The sequence below is a fragment of the Armigeres subalbatus genome, chromosome 2 (genome assembly GCF_024139115.2).
Source record: "Armigeres subalbatus isolate Guangzhou_Male chromosome 2, GZ_Asu_2, whole genome shotgun sequence".
Lineage (NCBI taxonomy): Eukaryota > Metazoa > Arthropoda > Insecta > Diptera > Culicidae > Armigeres > Armigeres subalbatus.
The window spans coordinates 235535823-235555387 of NC_085140.1; the positions used below are offsets into that span (position 1 = coordinate 235535823).

The following is a 19565-nucleotide window of genomic DNA, read 5'->3' on the forward strand; positions in this document are numbered from 1 at the left end:
CGCCGCAACCATTATTTGAAATCCATTTGCTCGTCTGTGTCACCACGTGCGCTGAAAATCCACTCATTATTTAAATATTCATTTCACTTACATTTCCAGGTTATTGGCAGGCGAAAAGGAACGAAGAATGTGAACGATTCACAGTCAAGTTTAGAATCGACACCTAGCAATCGGAAAAGTGAATCCAATAATGAGTGGCCCGATCCGCCCGACATACCAATATGTAGCACCGAGGACGAAGCCGCTTCCCTGTATTCTGATTCCGGTAAGGCTAACCTTGAAACCCCAATCAATCAGAATAGGGATTGTCACCATGTTTTCCTGTTGCCCATTTCAGACGACCTCATCCCGCAAGTACCCGACATTTCCGGACGTGGAACATACGTCATCCGGAAGGGTCGGCGGAGACAGCGGCTGGAAAGCCTGGAGTCGAACGCCAGTAACAAGCTCCCGATTCCGGGCGGTGATCCACCGCCGCCTACACTCCCGAGTCCCGTCTTCCCCGCGTCCATGCTACTGCCCAAGTCAAGGCACAGCATCGACTTGGGTCACACGTCGTCCGGCTGCGGTGCCGTAATTAAGAACTCACACTCCGCTCCTCAGAAACTTCCCAGCTCAGTTCTATCGCCCAGGTAATTAGGATGTTAATGTCAATTAGGTAACAATATGCGGAACACGGGTTTGTTGACAGGTTGTGTTTGTACAGTCAGTCTCAGAATAGAGCGTACACGAATCTACTTTATAAATATATTTGTAGAAAGATGTATTGAAGGCTGAAAACATGTTCTTCGTTTTAGACAATAGAATATTCTTGCATACATAGGGGAAATGACGGCTTTGCCAGGTTTTGTTCTATTATTGTCAGGGGGGTTTTCTTTAACCAATTGTCCTCAAATTTGGCCTACACATTCTTTGCATATCAAAGAATATTGCGGCCGAATTTCATAAAATTTTGACAACAAAAACCCCCCTGACAATAATAGAACAAAACCTGCCAAAGCCGTCATTTCCCCTATGTAAAAAAAATTGCGCTCCAATTGGTTTCGTCTTTTGAAGCTAAATAGTTTTTCGGTGAATGAGAGCAAAACCAAACTGCCCGTAATATTTTCACTAATTAAACTGCTTACCTATACTTTGCTGGGATTATTACACCTAAGTTTAAATAGGCCGTAACTAATATTTTTTTTAATTATGTTCTATTGGTCCTCCGGTGCATCGGATTTTGAATAATATTTATTGACTTTCAGCCCTAAGCTGGCTCGTCTCCGATTTTGAATTATTCATTTTGTGCCTAACCCTTATTTTTTACGAAGGATTACGTTTTTCGGGAAGATAGGGGGTCCTTCTGCAGATTCAGATTTGCGACCGTCACGAAGTGGTCAGGTAGTATATATTAATAACTCAGCCGACTTACAAACGATTTTAGAGCTTTTGGTATCAATCGCTCTACGAACTTTTTTAGATTTCAAAATCGGTAAACCAACAAATCTCGTACGTGCATCGCATGCACAGACATCAAATTCGTGAAACTGACGGACTGGGCTCTCATCCTCAGTTCAATCAAGACTTCATGGAGAGCAGACACACGAGGGCCGCATCGCAGATGTTGCAAGATGATGCCGCGCCGGTAGCAACAGTCTCAGCAGAAAGTAAATCATCAAGTAACCGTCACCGACAGCAGTAGCACTCAAGTAATGCTCGGACCATCGTTTGGTTGCTGTTAATGATTAGAAAAGCGCTTTGTGGAAAAAAAAAATCGATTCTTTTCAAGACAATCAGGGCGTCATACAATCATCGAATGGTCGTGGGATAGATACAGCAGTCAAGTAAAATTCTAATGCAAAATTCGGAGCAAGGGCGGATTGTTGATTGAAAATCGGTTCATTTTGAAACCAGCATTTTATTGGAAAAAAGGGTAGATTGTAAAAAAAGGCGTCGGTTAACAATTGACCCGTTTGTTTGATAAACTGCATATGTAACATTTTTGGCCAAAATGAGATTTTTATATATTCTGAATCCTCTTCCAAAAATACGTATTCTGAGAAAATATACAAAAAAAAAATTTGTTCAGGAGTGTGTGAATTTTTTTTTCGTTTGTTTGAGAAACTACATATGCCCACACACTTTGAGGAGCAATTATGGAGTACTGCTTACAGTTTTTGCACTGGAAATGCCCCAGGGTGTTGAGTTTTGCCAAAACTATTGATCTGTATCGAAAAAATCGAAAGGTTCGTTGCCAATTTGTTCAAAAAAAGGTTTTTTGTTGTTTTATCGAAATTATGTAAAATGGACTTATGCAGTTTCTCAAACAAATGATTCAATTGTGGTCCCGCAACATCGAAGGCGATGCTTAAAGAAAGAAATTTGCCATCGGTAGCTGCAGCGCAAGCGCTAGTAGGAGAGACGCTGCAAAAATTTATTCTGTCAACGATTGTCCGTATCCTGCAGAAAATCTTCCGCTAAATGACAATAGACAGGACCGCGGCTAATACTTAAATTTTCTGCAGCAATTCCAACGACTGCCATCACTGAAGCCGCTTGGATTCCCGAGCAAAGTCAGAAAATATAATGAGAGCATCATTGGCGTAACTAATGAAGAAGTCTAGGGGGGGCTAACTTTTTTTTTAACTTTTCCTTTTTAACACTCATAATGCAGAAAGTTTATCATTTTCACTCGATTCAACTGATGTATTTTGTTGGTCTACCAGATATCACTGGACGACTTAAATATTTCGAATGATGTTCATCAACGCTCAGCCCTCTTACAAAAACCTAGAAATCTCGTAGGATTCCCAAAATCCTTGGTAGGTTCAGAAAACCATAGGTGTTGCGCTCGCCGTAAATAGAATGTGAAGCACGATCCTGATTTTGTAAGGATTTTTTATTTTTCTTTCGAACCTAGAATACATTATAAATTAAATCTATTCTATCTATCTTCTTCTTCTATCTTCTTCTTCTATATATATAAAAACCAATCTATGTATGTATGTTCGCTAACTACTTCTGAACCACTTGGCCGAATCCACCCAAATTTGGTACACACGTTCTCTATCCTCAGGGGAAGTTAACAAAGGGGGTGGGAGGGTCATTTAAGAAAGGGGGAGGGGTTTTGTTTAGAAAACGAACAATTATGTGTAACTTTCATCTCCCAGGACCGATTTCAACCAAATTTTGTACACATATTCACTATAAGGAAACAATCATATGAGAGATTTTGGGAAAGGGGGAGGGGTCTGGAGGGAGGGTATTGGTCAGAAAACGGGTAAGTTAGAGTAAATTCTGAACCCCTGCACCGATTTCAACCAAATTTGATACACATTCTCTACCCTAAAGAAAAAATACCAAAGGGGTGGGGCGGTCATTGTAAAAAGAGGGAGGGTATGGGGGGGAGGGGTTGTCTTTATAAAACGAGCAATTCAGTGTTACTCCCAACTTCCAGTACCCATATCAACCAAATATTGTACACATATTCACTAAGAGAAGTCGATCACATGGAAGTGTAATTTGGGAAAAAGAGGAGGGGTCTGGGGGGAGGGGTATTGTTCAGAAAACAGGCAATTCAGTGTTTCTTTTGAACCCCTGGACCGCTTTCATCCAAATTTGGTACACACATTCTCTATCCTAAGGAGAAAATAACAAAGGGGTGGGATGATCATTGGGAAAAGGGGAGGGTAAGGGGGAAGGGTTGTCTTTAGAAAAAGAGCAATTCAGTGTAACACCCAACTCCCAGGACCGATTTCAGCCAAATTTGGTGCACACATTTTCTATCCTAAGGAGAAGATAACAAAGAAGGTGGGAGGGTCATTTTGGAAAAAGGGAAGTTATGGGGAAGGGTTGTCTTTAAAAATGAGCAATTCAGTGTAACTCCCAGGATAAATTTCAACCAGATTTGGTACACTTATTCTCTATTTTTGGAAGATGTTTATTGAAAAGGTGGAAGGGCCAAACAAAGATATAAAAATATATTGATACAAAGGTTCAATTCTATGACCGGTAGATCTACCTCTGTGGGTTTCGTGCTACAGCATTGGACATTTTAATTCTATAATTTACTTTTCAGTCCCTAGCAAAGCCGGATACATATAGCTATTAGCTATCTATATATCTCGGATACTTATTCAACGTATGTGACGTATGTGATTTTGTAAACAAAAATTTAAACGTTGATTTCTGCAATCTGATAGCACTCCCACGCAAACTATCGCCACATACAGGTAGGGGAAGGTTTCGGCTACATGTTCGTTGTGTTGGTTTGCGTGGGAGTGTCATCATATTTGACAAATCGACGTATGCATCTTTGTTTACAAAATCACATACGTCGTTTTGAATAAGTTGCCGAGATATATAAAACTCAATGTTTGTATGTTTGTGTGTATGCTCCAGCCTAACTTCTGAACCCATTATTGTATTGTTTAGTTATCGATCAATTCAACCATTTATCGAAATCATGGTTTGCCCAACGTGAAAAGCAATGATTAATGTGTTTCCTTCTGGATGGTGAATGTGATCCCTTCTTTAAAAATAGACGTTTGCCCGGAATAAGGCATCGGTGGATGTTTTTCCTTCTTTAGAAATAGACGTTTGCCCGGAATATGGCGATTATGGGATTGTCAAATTCAGTCAATGTTTTCAAATGAAATCTGCCTTCTTTTAACTAAATGATGAAGTATCGATAAGAAAACGCAATTATCCTGTTGACCAATTGGTTTATTCATTTTCCGATTGTGAAAAAAAAAACTGCGAATCAAACTGGCAATTCCGAGCAAGGCCGGGTACATAAAGCTAGTATTGGATAAATTAGTTGGTTAAACTCTTTGCGCCAGCTTTCAATTCTGTGGCCTGACAATTCCTACGAGCTTTCAAACGGCGATCTGACCACAACAAACTAACCTATCTTTTCTGTTAGAATAACTTTTAGGTTGATTTAAAAAAAAATCAGTTTTTCATCCCAATACAACTTATTGATCGTTAATTTTCAATTTAGTTAAAAAAAATTGCAACGAATTAACTTATAGGAGCATTTGTTTACACATAGGAACATTTAACCCATCTTTTCTCTCAGTGTAGGTCTGTTTCACGCTTACTGAGACATTTTCACTTGTTTCATTGCTGCAGCGACAATAGGAGTTTAAAGAATTAAATAGTATGCGGAGTTTCTAAAATCTATCCGAAAGAATGCAAAGTTGTTTCTTATTCAAATTTTAGTTACCTCTACTTGAAACCTAAGAGTTTTACCGAACCTTTCTCAAGAAGCCGACAGTGAAAATGCGCTGCAGCTTTTAGGATTGGTATTAGTTAGGAAGGTTAAGATCGATTTAGATAACAATTACTCACAAAACCTGGAAAAACTTGAAAATCTCAAGGAATTGTCCATTATCCATTAAGTACTTGAAATACTAATAAATAATATATTTTTTAATTCACTTGATGATGAGGTATTTCCTTTAGTATTTCATAAGTTATAACGTGTTTTGAGGGGTCCCGATTTTGTCGTGAGCAAGCCTTATAACAATTGCTCGAAGTTCAAAAACTTGAACGAATAGATTCAACTTGCTGTAGTGTTTCGAAGAGAGGGATTGGATAATGAAGACAATCCTTTCTCTGCATTTACCCCCGTATATAATCAGTGGACTAGATATGTGCAATACTTATACAAAGTAACACATTTTCTAGGGGGGGCTAGCAAGATCCTAGGTGGGGCTATAGCCCCCCCTAGCCCCCCTGTAGCTACGCCAATGAGAAAACATATTTTGATTTTGACATCAAATTGAAATCATAATTTGTTTTCAAATATGAATCATCATGATTGATTGCATATTTTGATCTCATTTTGCTGTTGATTTCTAAATTGTATGATCTGACATCAAACTGTGTACTTATTTTGTTATCGCAACCATTGTCAAATTTAGTTTTCGATTTGCTCTCATCGATAACAGGAATTGATTTCATTTTGATGTCACAGTGAGATTTTTCTGCTATACATTTTGTTATTTTAACCGTTAAAACGACCAAAAAGATAAAAAAGTAAGTAATCATTTTCGGCGATTTCATAGCATCAAAACATGTTATCGATTTGCTTGGCAAATCGATAACTTGGTTTGATGTTGTGAAATCGCCGAAATTACGGGCACTCGCAAACTGCTGAGCAATTTTTTGAGCCTTTTCGCCATTTGTTAATAAAATTTCATTTCTCTTTTTAAGCTTTAGAGTTTTTTATAAGAATTTTAGTCAATTTCCAAAAGGGTTTCGAACTGGGATCCAACTTTGAGACAATATTTTCAAAGGCCTATACGGGAGGCATGAAGAATGATTTATAAAAAGGAAGCGGAGGGCAATATTTCTGATGATATAAATCTCACGACCTTCCTTCTGCCAAACTCCCGTATGAAGATGGAGGGAAAAGTATCAGTTTGGAAGCTGATATCTCTCCACTGGCAAAAGGAAGGTGGTTTGATTTGCTCATATACCATCGCGTAAGGAAGTATGATAATGGATAAACAGTGATTGCGTTATGTTGGGGGGTTTCTAGCAAGCAATAAATTCAAAACTGTGTTTAACGACTATCCAGAAATCTTCGGATGTTCCCAAGAACTCCTAGGGAATTAACTTCTGATATTTTTCGTAAATATCTTAAATACTTAATTAATTATTAATGAAATACCTCCACGATTTTTCCAGAAAATTGGTATTAGTTAGGAAGGTTAAGATCGATTTAGATAACAATTACTCACAAAACCTGGAAAAACTTGAAAATCTCAAGGAATTGTCCATTATCCATTAAGTACTTGAAATACTAATAAATAATATATTTTTTAATTCACTTGATGATGAGGTATTTCCTTTGGTATTTCATAAGTTATAACGTGTTTTGAGGGGTCCAGATTTTGTCATGAGCAAGCCTTATAACCATTGCTCGAAGTTCAAAAACTTGAACGAATAGATTCAACTTGCTGTAGTGTTTCGAAGAGAGGGATTGGATAATGAAGACAATCCTTTCTCTGCATTTACCCCGTATATAATCAGTGGACTAGATATGTGCAATACTTATACAAAGTAACACATTTTCTAGGGGGGCTAGCCAGATCCTAGGTGGGCTATAGCCCCCTAGCCCCCTAGTAGGTACGCCAATGAGAAAACATATTTTGATTTTGACATCAAATTGAAATCATAATTTGTTTTCAAATATGAATCATCATGATTGATTGCATATTTTGATCTCATTTTGCTGTTGATTTCTAAATTGTATGATCTGACATCAAACTGTGTACTTATTTTGTTATCGCAACCATTGTCAAATTTAGTTTTCGATTTGCTCTCATCGATAACAGGAATTGATTTCATTTTGATGTCACAGTGAGATTTTTCTGCTATACATTTTGTTATTTTAACCGTTAAAACGACCAAAAAGATAAAAAAGTAAGTAATCATTTTCGGCGATTTCATAGCATCAAAACATGTTATCGATTTGCTTGGGAAATCGATAACTTGGTTTGATGTTGTGAAATCGCCGAAACTATGGGCACTCGCAAACTGCTGAGCAAGTTTTTGAGCCTTTTCGCCATTTGTTGATAAAATTTTCCTTTCCCTTTTTAGAGTTTTTAAAAAGAATTTTAGTCAATTTCCAAAAGGGTTTTTAACTGGGATTCAACTGTGAGACATTATTTTCAAAGGCCTATACGGGAGGCATGAAGAATGTTTTATAAGATGGATTTGAAAGGAAGCGGTGGGCAATATTTCTGATGATGTAAATCTCACGACCTTCCTTCTGCCAAACTCCCGTATGAAGATGGAGGGAAAAGTATCAGTTTGGAAGCTGATATCTCTCCACTGGCAAAAGGAAGGTGGTTTGATTTGCTCATATACCATCGCGTAAGGAAGTATGATAATGGATAAACAGTGATTGCGTTATGTTGGGGGGTTTCTAGCAAGCAATAAATTCAAAACTGTGTTTAACGACTATCCAGAAATCTTCGGATGTTCCCAAGAACTCCTAGGGAATTAACTTCTGATATTTTTCGTAAATATCTTAAATACTTAATTAATGTTTAATGAAATACCTCCACGATTTTTCCAGAAAATTTCAATAATAATTCCAGAAATTCCTGCTGGAACACTTTTGAAAATTATTTCAGGAATTCCGTCGGATTCCATCAAAAATTCAATTCCCTCGAAAATTTCTCCAATAGTTCCTCCGGTATTTCCTTAGGAATTTCCGACCGAATTCCTTACGAATTTTTCTGAAGAAATATTTCTAAATTTCTCCAAGTGAGCCATCGAGCAAGCAAGTATAGTGCGTGTCTTGGTCGTCGTGAAAATGAGAAATTATCTATCTGGTGTTTGGGGGCTCATGTGAATGTATTGCGCGTTGCTCCGGTCGAAACAAGCGCGATCCTCAATAGTTTCCAGTAGCCATCGAGTAAGCAAGTACATTTTTGCACGTGTGATCGGACATCAGTGGTCAACCGAGGCGTGTCTTAGACGTCGCGAAGTAGTTTAGATATCGAATCAGTCTTCGGTAAAATACGTTAGACAGGCGTTGCTATTCCGTTTCTGTATCATCATTAATATGGCGTTGTTAAAAAAAAATGATTAGTCGCTTACCAAGGCGATGTTCAATAGATTTCCTTCCCAACTAACATACTATTCCTTTCCAGTGCGCTCATGGAGATGTAGAGGATTCCTCGGTCTCTTGTATCAATGAGTATCGAACTAATCCCCCCCTCCCCCCACCTTATCCTAATTGACTGTGAAGACGTGGCCGGCATTGTTATGAAGGTATTTTTAGATTCATTCGCGAAGAATGTTTGGAAAAAAATTGTGGCATTTTGTAACGAATCACTGGAGGAATTTCTTATTGATTACTTAGAGAAATTTACGATGGAATTCCAATGACTAATAGAATTTATTCCGAAGGTATTTTTTACGAAAAAATGTCTGAACTTCTGGATAAATTCATTAAATATCACCTGGATGAGTATTCTAGAAAATTTTTGGAGAAATTTCCGAAGCAACTCCTGAAGAAAATTCTCAAGAAACTCTTAAGAATATCCGAAGAAGTATGATGATGGATCGACTGCAATCCCGATACTTTTGTTTTTCTTGGCATGAAGTCTTAATTCCAGATTCAAAACAGGGGTTTGTTTTACAATTGTCAGAATTTTTTTAAAGCATTCCCGGAGAAATTTCAGTCGTCCCTGAAGAGTTTCTGGAGCAATTTCCTAAGGGATTCCTGTAGAAAACTAAAAATGTATATGAAATTTCCAATAGATATGTGTTTGAAAATTCCATTACAAATTCTTCCGTGGATTCCTTTAATAATTCTCTAGGAAATGTCTTCGATAAGCTTTCAGTCACTAGTAATAGCGTTGGCCATCCCCGAATCGAAACGTCATCGACGATGTTTCGATCCGAGGATGGGATCCTAAGTACCGCTACTTCTTTACGGAGATTTGTCCTGTTTGGTTTAATTGAAAATGATTCTGGCCTCATTGAAAAAAAAAATAAAGATCACTTTAAAATTGTTCACTATCTTTTTGTCACACACTATATTGGGAGGATGGGCGATTGCTGTAATTTTTGTAAGGGAACTTATTTTTTTAGTATGGACAGTTACCAAAGCTCCGATTTTGAATCTTAAAACATAAAAAGAAAACTCTCGACAGGTAGGGTAAAACGACCTATTATGGAGGGCTTAAGCGCCGCATCGAAACAAAAATAATTTCGAAAATTCTTTAAAAATTAACTATTTATCTTTTTTCATATTGTAGTAGTCGAATAGGATGCTGGTTAACTCTAGTTTCGTAAATATTACGTAAATTGTGCTAAACTTATGTTGTTTTGATTTTATCGCAATAAAAACAAAATATCTACCGCAATAATAGGACGCAGCTGCCTATTGTTGCGGTATTTTTTGAAGGTCAGTCCTATTGTTGCGGTATTGTCTGTATTTCTTATGGGGAGCGATACCACAACAGTAGGACCTTAGCACTACCGCAATAATAGGCCCAAAGGAAGCAATTTTTTAATGGAAACATCATTTTGAACGGAATTTTGTCAAACAAAAGGTGTTCTAGAGCTTGATTCGAAGAGTTTTAGCGGATCCATAATTGTTTTTGATGCTATTATATCCAGGATGCACAGATAGAAAAATCCACTGAAATTTACGCTGGAAATCATGCACATAAATGGAACGCCATTATTAGCGTAATTTCATATACGGGATATAGCCTAAATGTATACAATATTCGACGTGAATCGTCAATATTGCATACAAGTTGTAAGCAATTTTGTTAGCAATAGGAGCATTTCAGCGTAGAATGGCGTAAATTTTCGCACGTCAAGTTTTACGCGCTGTTTATTTTTCATAATTTTTTTCTGTGTGGACTATTTAAACACTACCGCAACATTAGGACATACCACAACAATAGGACGTTTTACCCTACTAAGTGAGTCCAAAATATTACTTTTCTAATGTGTACTTTTTGTATAGCAGCAATTAAGCGACTATTTTCGTAACGCTACACCATTTCAATGTCGCTATATCAAAAGTAAAATTTCATGAAAACAAAAATTTACGAAGCAAAACAATTGGCACACAAAAAGATAATTATAAACTCTACTTTATCATGTATTCACCAATGCATTGGCCAGGCCGGCCTGGTAGCGGGTTTTTTTAATGACTTGGTCACTTTTTTAGCGTCAGTCACTAAAAAGTCTCTTTTTTCGATCTCAAGTCACTAAAGTCACATTTTCACGGAAAAAGTGACAATTTTCAACTTTTTTGAAACTATTGACTAAGTTTCGTCAAGAGCATCATTGAGGAATACAAAAAAAAGTTTAAAAAATTGAAGCTTTATCAGTCAGGGGATGCTTTATTCATAACGTACATGAAATGACGGATTTAGAAAAAATAAACACTTTTTTTACTTTTCAACGATGCTGGGTCATTAGGCCGAAGGCCGTTAGGTCGAAGGTCATTAAGCCGAATGGCCATTAAGCCGAATGAGAACTGGCGAGTGAGAAGTGAATAGTGCGAAGTGAGGAAGAAGAAGAAAAAAGGAAAAAGGAGGAAGAAGTTAGAAGAAAGATAAAAGAAGGAAGAAGGAAAAAGGACGAAGGAAAAAGGAAGAAGGAAGTAGAAAGAAGGAATAAGGAAGAAGGAAGACGAAAAAGAAAGACGGAAGACGGAACAATGAAGAAGGAAAAAGGAAGAATGAAGAAGGAAGAAGGAAGTATGAAGAAGGAAGAAGGAAGAAGAAATAAGGAAGTAGGAAGAAGGAAGAAGAAAAAAGGAAGATGGTATAACGAAGGAAGAAGGAAGTCGGAAGAAGGAAGAAGGAAAAAGGAAAAAGGAAGAATGAAGAAGGAAATATGAAGAAGGAACTCCCGTCTCCCGAAGAAAGAAATCGGAAGAAAGAAGATGGAAGCAGAAAAAAGCTAGAAGGAAGAGGGAAGAAGAAAGAAGGAGAAGAAATCGGAAGGAAGAAGATGGAAGAAGGAATAAGGAATAAGTAAGAAGGAAGAAGAAAAAGGAAGTAGGAAGAAGGTAGAAGGAAGAAGGAAATAGGAAGAAGGAAGACGGGAGAAAGAAGTAAGAAATCGGAAGAAAAAAAAGGAAGATGGAAAAAGATAGAAGGTAGAAGGAAGAGGAAAAAAGAAAGAAGGAAGACGGAGAAGAAATCGGAAAAATAAGAAAGAAGATGGAAGAAGGAAGAAGGAAGAAAGAAGGAAACGAGAGAAAGAAAGAAGAAAACGGAAGAAAGAGGAAGAAGAAAGAAGGTAAACGAAGTAGGAAGGAGGAATGAAGAATAAGAAATAAGGAAGAAGGTGGAAAGGATAAGAAAGCGAAGAAGGAAAAATGTAGAAGAAATAAGGAGGAAGAAAAAAGGAATAATTGAGAAGGAAGAAGAAAAAAAGAAGAAACAAGAAGAAAGAAAAAAGCAACATAAAGAAAACAAAAGGAAGAAGCATAAAAGAAGAAGGAAGAAAAAAGAAGGGAGAAAGGAGAAAGAAAAAGAAAGTAGAAAGGCGAAGGGTAGGGAAAAGAAGAAAAAAGAAAGAAGCAAGAGGAAAATGGAAGAAGGAAGAAAGAAGGAAGAAGAATCCAGACAGAAGAAAGAAGAAGGGAGAAGAAATAAGTGAGTAACAAAAAAGAAGGAAGAAGAAAAAAGGAAGCGTGATAAAGAAAAAAAAATAAGAAGAAGGAAGAAAAGTCAGATAGAAGAAGAAATATGCAAGAAGGGAAAATGAACTTCTTAGTGTCTTCAAATTCGCTCTGAATCTAGGTGTATTTATCATTTTTTTAACAGCGATTAATTGAAGGGGTTTTGTGTCACAGCGATGCAATTGGGTATATAGTGATAAACCATAAAACCATAAAAACCAAAAGTGCTAATAGCAGACCCTGCTTGTTTTAAAACCTCTTCTACAAACCATAACCTTTTCAAAAATATTCTGATATTTTCATCTAAATCCTACACAATTTAAGAAACATTTCCTGTTGTTTCTGGGAAACCATCAGTAAGCGAGGGCTTGATCTAATGCTCATTAGTGCATACACAAAACTAACGAGCTTTTTAGTTTTTTTATAACATATATAAGTAATATTAAACGTGTAGTTAGACAGCAAACATAATCACAGCCAATACCGAATCGTGCACATTCACGGTTGTGGGCCACTCAAATGTAGGCTGATGGAAACTCCACTCAACTCCAATTCCAAGGGGGAATAAATTCCGCAACAATTATAAATTGCCAAAACATTATTCGACAAATCCGATGAAAAGAAAATTGTTTGCATATTTAGTGGAATGTCTTCACTTTTCATGAATTATTTAATTCCATTACTTTGCATTCTTTACATTTACATTTGTATTTTCCGCCCCTTTCACCACTGGAAAACCACAATTTGAGGCAAGTCATACAAAATAAGGTGCAATAATGTTTAATATGGGTTCGAACTTATTCGGAAACTCTTCGATTGTTTGTCAAAAATGCCATTTTTTAATGATGAAAATTTATATAAATAATTTTTCGACATGGATTTAATTTGACTCACAAAATTTATAATTTTTTTCCAGTGGTGAAAGGGACAGAAAATACAAACATAAATATTAAAAAAAAATAAATTGAACAAACTCATCAGATTTCATTTGTCATTAGTAGGGGTATGTGGCGAGACCATCATCATCATCATCATCATTAAATTAACTATTCCATTTAGTTCTATCATTATCTCATACTTGACTCGACTTGAGAGACTAAAGACGTCGTCACCGTCATTACTATTGAAGTCGAAATACGTATACTTGTAAAGAATGCAAAGTAATGGAATTAAATAATTCATGACAAGTGAAGACAATCCACTAGGGTAAGACACCCAGAAATCACCCTTACCCCAGTAATCGCCCACCTATTTTGAGATTTTCATTTCTCGAAAACAAGCTGTTGGAAACAGTGAAATTTCAAGTGTTTTCATAAGTGAATCATAATTGTACGGAAAACCCTGAACTTTAACTTGTTTCTACAACTAGTTTTAGAGAAATGAAGATTTTAAAATGGGTGGTCACTTTTCTGCAGCTGAAAGCCACTATTTGGTCCCTTTTTTCGCCAGTGTTGGTAACTAAATTCCCTGGGCCCTCCTTAGCCGTGCGGTAAGACGCGCGGCTACAAAGCAAGACCATGCTGAGGGTGGCTGGGTTCGATTCCCTGTGCCGGTCTAGGCAATTTTCGGATTGGAAATTGTCTCGACTTCCCTGGGCATAAAAGTATCATCGTGTTAGCCTCATGATATACGAATGCAAAAATGGTAACTTGGCTTAGAAACCTCGCAGTCAATAACTGTGGAAGTGCTTAATGAACACTAAGCTGCGAGGCGGCTCTGTCCCAGTGTGGGGATGTAATGCCAATAAGAAGAAGAAGAAGAAGAAGTGGTAACTAAATTCACTATTTTAAGCGGAATTGACCGCTACCAGCCCTGCATTTGAACTCAAATTGGTGTGATGGAGCACATTTGTAAAAAATGTTATTGATTGGCTGATAAACTTTGGTCCCAAACCAATTTTCAGTGGATCAAATATTTTTCTTGAAATTCAATATGTATGTTTTCGTGTCCTAATTTTCAGTTTGAAAAGTTGACCCCTTGGCGTAGAAGTGCGTGGAATGTGTCAAATAGCTGATTCTCATGACAACGCACGGGACGATCGCAACCATTGCAATGGAGTTTGCATCGGCCTACATTTCAAGACAAAATTTTCCAACCAACACCATCAACAGGTAGCGGAAACCTTCACCTACCTATTGATGGTGTTGGTTTGCGTGGGAGAGCTATCAGATTCGTCAAATCGTCATTTGAATCTTTGTTTACAAAAACAGATAAGTCGTTTTGAAAATTTTGTCTTGATTTCAGTGTCCCACAACCGGAAATATGCACGATTCAGTATTGGCTGTGGTTATGTGTGCTGCAAGACAAGAGAAGACAATCCCATGACATTTATTTTACATTTCCCATCACTGCTGTCAAGTGTCAAAAGTGTCACAACCAGAGACATTGCCCCATTATTTTTTGTGTGATTTTCAACAACTTTTTCTGTATGTAATGAAGTATAACTTGATCTTTATATGAGCAACCCCAAGTTATTGAATAAAACAAATAAGAAATAGTTATGTTACCTTAGTATTAAAGGACAAGTGAGATATTTGATAGAGTTTGTCCTACAAGTTTAATCACAAAAAGTTGATGCACCACCCAGTATCGTGAAATCTCAATGTCAATGGAACTTTTTGGACCGAATGTGAACTTAGCCTCCACGTAGATCTCAATTGAATAACAGAGATGGCAATTGAACAGCCCGATCTATTCAATTGTCAGCAGTAACGCATTCATTCGATTGACTATTAGCGCATATCATGTCAGTTTGAAAATTTGCCGTGCATCAATTTATGGAACAATCTTTACCACAATTTGCACACATATCAGTGCGGCTTTAATACTACATATGAAATCAGGAGGAATAAGAAATATATTTCTCTTACAATGTCCCATTTTTCCGACCACAAGTCATTCGAATGGTATATATCTCAATTGACTCTCAGACTCAGAGAACATACTCTTTCAATCGAAGAGAGGCACTGATCAACTGAGATGGAATGGAAAAATTACTGACTAAATTCACTATTCGGTTTTCAAATGAACGAAACGAAATTTATCAGCACTGGCACCACATGCATATTAGTACCATGCGTCTCCATTTGCTCGTATGCACATTTTCCATGACCTACCTATCCTGCCGGAATTTTCTCTTGAAAATCAGTTATGAGGACATAAACATCCTATTGTCGAAATGACTTAAGTTTGTTAACATCTATGAACATGAAGCATGCAAATGATCGCAATGTCGAGGAAATTTTACAAGCATGGAATCTCTCTAATTCGAAAGTAATCTCAGAATTTTCCCAATCAATCGACAAGGGCTAGTTATCAGTCAATTTCCAAAGACGGTGTTTTTTTATTTTGTCATAATTAACCATTTAAGACTGAAAATTTTTGGCCACGAGATAGGAGTAATTTTCCTGGTAACGATGGTTTTTAATCCTGATGAAATAAGCCGATGAAAGCTAAAAGCAGAACGAAACATGATCTATTTCTAGAGCACATAAATGGTATAATGGATTAAAAATATCATGAATATTTGATACACTAAACCCTGCACTACTAGCTTTAATGAATACAACACCGCAATGAATGGCTTATTTCCTATCTTTCCATGAAAGCATTATTGTGCACGTGCCTTAACTCTTTACTAGCACACACTTATATCTGTTCCTCGTTTGTTGTTTCAATGTAAATTCCAGGTCACGACTATCATTAGATTTAAGTTCACCTACCTCAGAGCTTTCAACCAACAACGTAAAGAAAATCACAACCCCTACCGGAAGCTTCTCGGTGCACCTGCAGCAACAACAACCCTCACAGGTCCACATCGGCGGCGGTAGCAATAATAACAACAATAGCCTGAGCAAATCGAAATCCAGCAGCAACAATAATCTTAGCGCGGTCTGTATAAACAATAACAGCATTACCGTTGTTGGTAGCGAAAATGGCACCCAGGGTGGTCCGCTGAACCAGCAACAGCCGATAGTGTCGTCACGCTACACCGAATTCAAAACGTACAGCTCGACTTTCGATGCCCTGCAGGCGCTGGAGAGTGCCAACAACAATAGCATGACACGCGGAGCCGGCACCGGAAATGGAACGGCCACTGCTGTGCCGATTGTTCCCGATAACGACAATCCGCTAATGCGAGTTTCCTCGCTGCCGGCCAGTACGCCCCCGCAGCATTCAGGTCCTGCAACAGGTAAGTTGAATCCCGGCGGTAGCACCACAACGCCACACAACACCATCGCACCGTCACTGTGGGATGGTCTGCTTCAGAGTGTCTTTCTTGTTTTCGTCACCAACAACAAGCTATTCAATGAGTCTCCACTTATTTGCATTTGAGAGCCGCAGCGTGGTTCTCTCGCTTTGATGATTTATTCAGTAGGTATCAAAACGGTGGCGAAGTTATTTCCCTAGAGCTGTCTCCCTCTTTCCGGTGACAACGACCTTGGAAAAGCAATTGAAGTATTCACAACCACCGTTTCATGAAAATGCCATCTTTTCGAGAATAAAGAAAGTGATACTAGCTGGTGTTCTTTGTCTGGAACATATGCGATAAAAATCTGTTACAAAACTACTTATATCAACAGATACGTGATTCGTTTCCTACTTGAAAACTTTTTTAGTGTTTTGTTATCGACAAAATCGATAAAAAAAATTTATATCGATGACAAAACACAAAAGAAGTTTTCAAGTAGGAAATGAAATACGTATCTGTGTTGATCAACTGGTGTAATTAAGGGTGGTCTATCTCCATCCAGTTCTACTTATAGCCATCTCCAGAAAATTTTAAAAGGTAAATCTGGTATGTTTTGCTCCAACATACAAACGAAACCTTATTTATATTTATTAAATTTAACTATGTAGCCATTTGCATAATAAAGTATTTCAGTAAATTACCTAATATTGGTTCTAATCAATGTGAAACGCCCGCCATATTTTTGCTCCTTTCGCTTACAGTGAGCGTACTTATTGTGACGCGCGATTAATGGATGGCTTATAGATTGTTTAATTGTCGGAAATAATACTATTCAATTAAATATTCATTACTTTTTAAACACTAGATTATTAACCTCCTTTGAAAGCAAAAATGAAAAGGTATAACATATAAAGGAAGATGGATCTCATAGAGTTTAGAATTTTATCAAACAGGACTCTACACTTTTGAAATACTTAATCATATATTATTTCTCAAAGTACCAATTTGTTTTATAAGATGCCAATTGATTCTTTTTCTGCATTTCAGCCGAAGGTCTTTCTACACCACGCCGTGAGCTTGCTCCGCCAATCGAAGAAGATGAGGAAGTGGACAGTGACACTCAGCGTGGTGCCCCGTTACGTAAAATAGAGGATAATATTAGTGCTTTATTACGTGGTGATATATCTGTTGCTAGAGTAGCCGGTAAGTGTTGAATAAAATCAGTATCGGACCGTACGATATACTGACAGACTTAAATTCCCTTTCAGACATACCTCCCGCGAGACGTCCATTAGGTTTTCGTCTAGGTGTTCATAAATCAGAAAGTGCCAAAGAAATGCTTTTATCGCAAGCTGGATTGGGGCCTTTGCCACCGTCACCGCCGTCTTCTAGTCCTGAACCGGTGAGTCCGATAAATTTGTAACCAGTATGTTCCCCGTTATCTAATGCTTGGCATTTGCTCATAAAATTTTAGGACAGTGACGAATTTCCCCCGCTGCCTCCCTCGCCTACCGAGGAACCCGAAGTCATCCATCAGCTGCACGGCATACGAATCAGCTCACGCAACCGGTCCAACAGTACCAAACACGAAGGTCACTTCCGAGAAGAACATCCGCCGGCCGTTCCGCCTCATCGTGGCCCATCGATAAATACGCTTAAAACGAGGTGAGCAAACTAATTTAAAATGTAAGGATAGATTGTTTCGGAACTGGTTGTCTTGTCTCATTGTGGAGCCCGGGATGGTACGCGAAAGATATAATCTGTGGTGGCACTTTTCATTCTACCTTTTTGTTTGGCATTGATTATATTAGTTGATCCATATTACTTTTGGGGCCATCCAGAAGCCGAGTGGTCACTTTTTTACCCCCCTTCTCCCATGTGGTTCATCATGGTTTCGTATTCGTATTTCAGTCTGAAATTATTTCATAACTTTATTTGAAATTTAAAAATATATTCCTCTAAAAATTCGTTATGAACTTCATTTGAATAAAACTTCTTATTTCAGAATTTCTCCTAGATTTGTTTGCAATACTCTTCTAGGAATTACTCTGAAAATTTCTCCAGGAAATCCATAGGTAAATCCATTAAAAATCCATCTGGGATCTCCTCCTCCAGGACTTACTACAGTCGCGATTCGCTGGTTGGCTCACAACCTTAACCCAACTAACGAATTCGGTTTTTTAGTTGGGTCAACTGACAGCCATTTGAATACGTGTATTTCGACTTGAACATCACAAATGATGTCCAGTGACGCCCAAACCTGTTTTCCGTGTTTACATTAAATTTTGACGTCAGGTTGCTTTTTAGTTGAGCCTTGACCCAACCAGCGGAGGCCCAACTTAAAAGTGGCTCAAGTATTAAAATCCCAACCGAATCCCTACTGTAAAAGAAATTTTCCAGGAAATCCTTTGGGTATTCCTTCGAATACTCCCATAAGAATTCCTTCAAAAATTCTTCCTAAAAAAGAAACTCCCGGTGCAGTTCTTGAAGGAATTTTCTGAAGAATAGCTTGAGAAATATCTGTGGGGTTTCCAAAACATATTAAAATTTTAACTAAAATCGTACAGAAAATAAAACGAAAAAAAAATGTTTTTGTGTACTATCAAGGTAAAATGTACGTACAATTGAGGGAACGTGCTATCGAGGTATGCCTGTACTATATAATACCTTGTGGTTATTACATAGCTTTTAGGATCCTTTTAGCCTTTATATAAATTTCCTCATATGATATAAAGAAATCTACACAATTTCCTAGGAAAACATTGTATTCCCGGGGTTTGTGAAGGATTTCTAAGAAATATGGCATACATCAAGAAATTCTTATTATCTTAAAACATCTCTCGGAGCTTCCAGCATTTTTACGAATTTGAGAAATTCTTACAAAATATTTAATCGTTTCCAGCAATAATCAATATCTTCTAGGCATTCTAATTACAATTCCAGAATCATCAGAATCAGGTTCACTATAAAATACTTGTTCAAATCAGGAACGACCAAGAACCTTTCAGGGTCCGGATCTCTTCTGATTTTTAGAAATTGCTTCGAATCTCAATTATTATCGGTCCTGATTCTGGACCGCTGTTTAGGCCTTCATAGCGATTTTCAGAAATTTTCATAAACATTTCGAACCTTCACGAACTTCAATATTTCTGTGGAACTTATAAGATATAATGCGGATCTAAGGGTATTCCTACAAGCTTCAGTGGATCC

At 37.5% G+C, this 19565-nt stretch overlaps 1 protein-coding gene across 6 annotated transcripts in view; it reads left to right on the forward strand.

Moving 5' to 3' along the window:
• LOC134211909 (mucin-2) overlaps window positions 1-19565 on the forward strand; it is a 358556-nt gene that overhangs the window by 245033 nt on the left and 93958 nt on the right. For all 6 annotated transcript variants that reach the window (XM_062689292.1, XM_062689293.1, XM_062689296.1 and 3 more), the window contains 6 exons: window positions 100-265; window positions 338-632; window positions 15853-16355; window positions 17403-17558; window positions 17624-17757; window positions 17830-18020. In XM_062689292.1, the coding sequence (XP_062545276.1) occupies window positions 100-265; window positions 338-632; window positions 15853-16355; window positions 17403-17558; window positions 17624-17757; window positions 17830-18020 (1445 nt within the window). The remainder of the gene's footprint in view (window positions 1-99; window positions 266-337; window positions 633-15852; window positions 16356-17402; window positions 17559-17623; window positions 17758-17829; window positions 18021-19565) is intronic.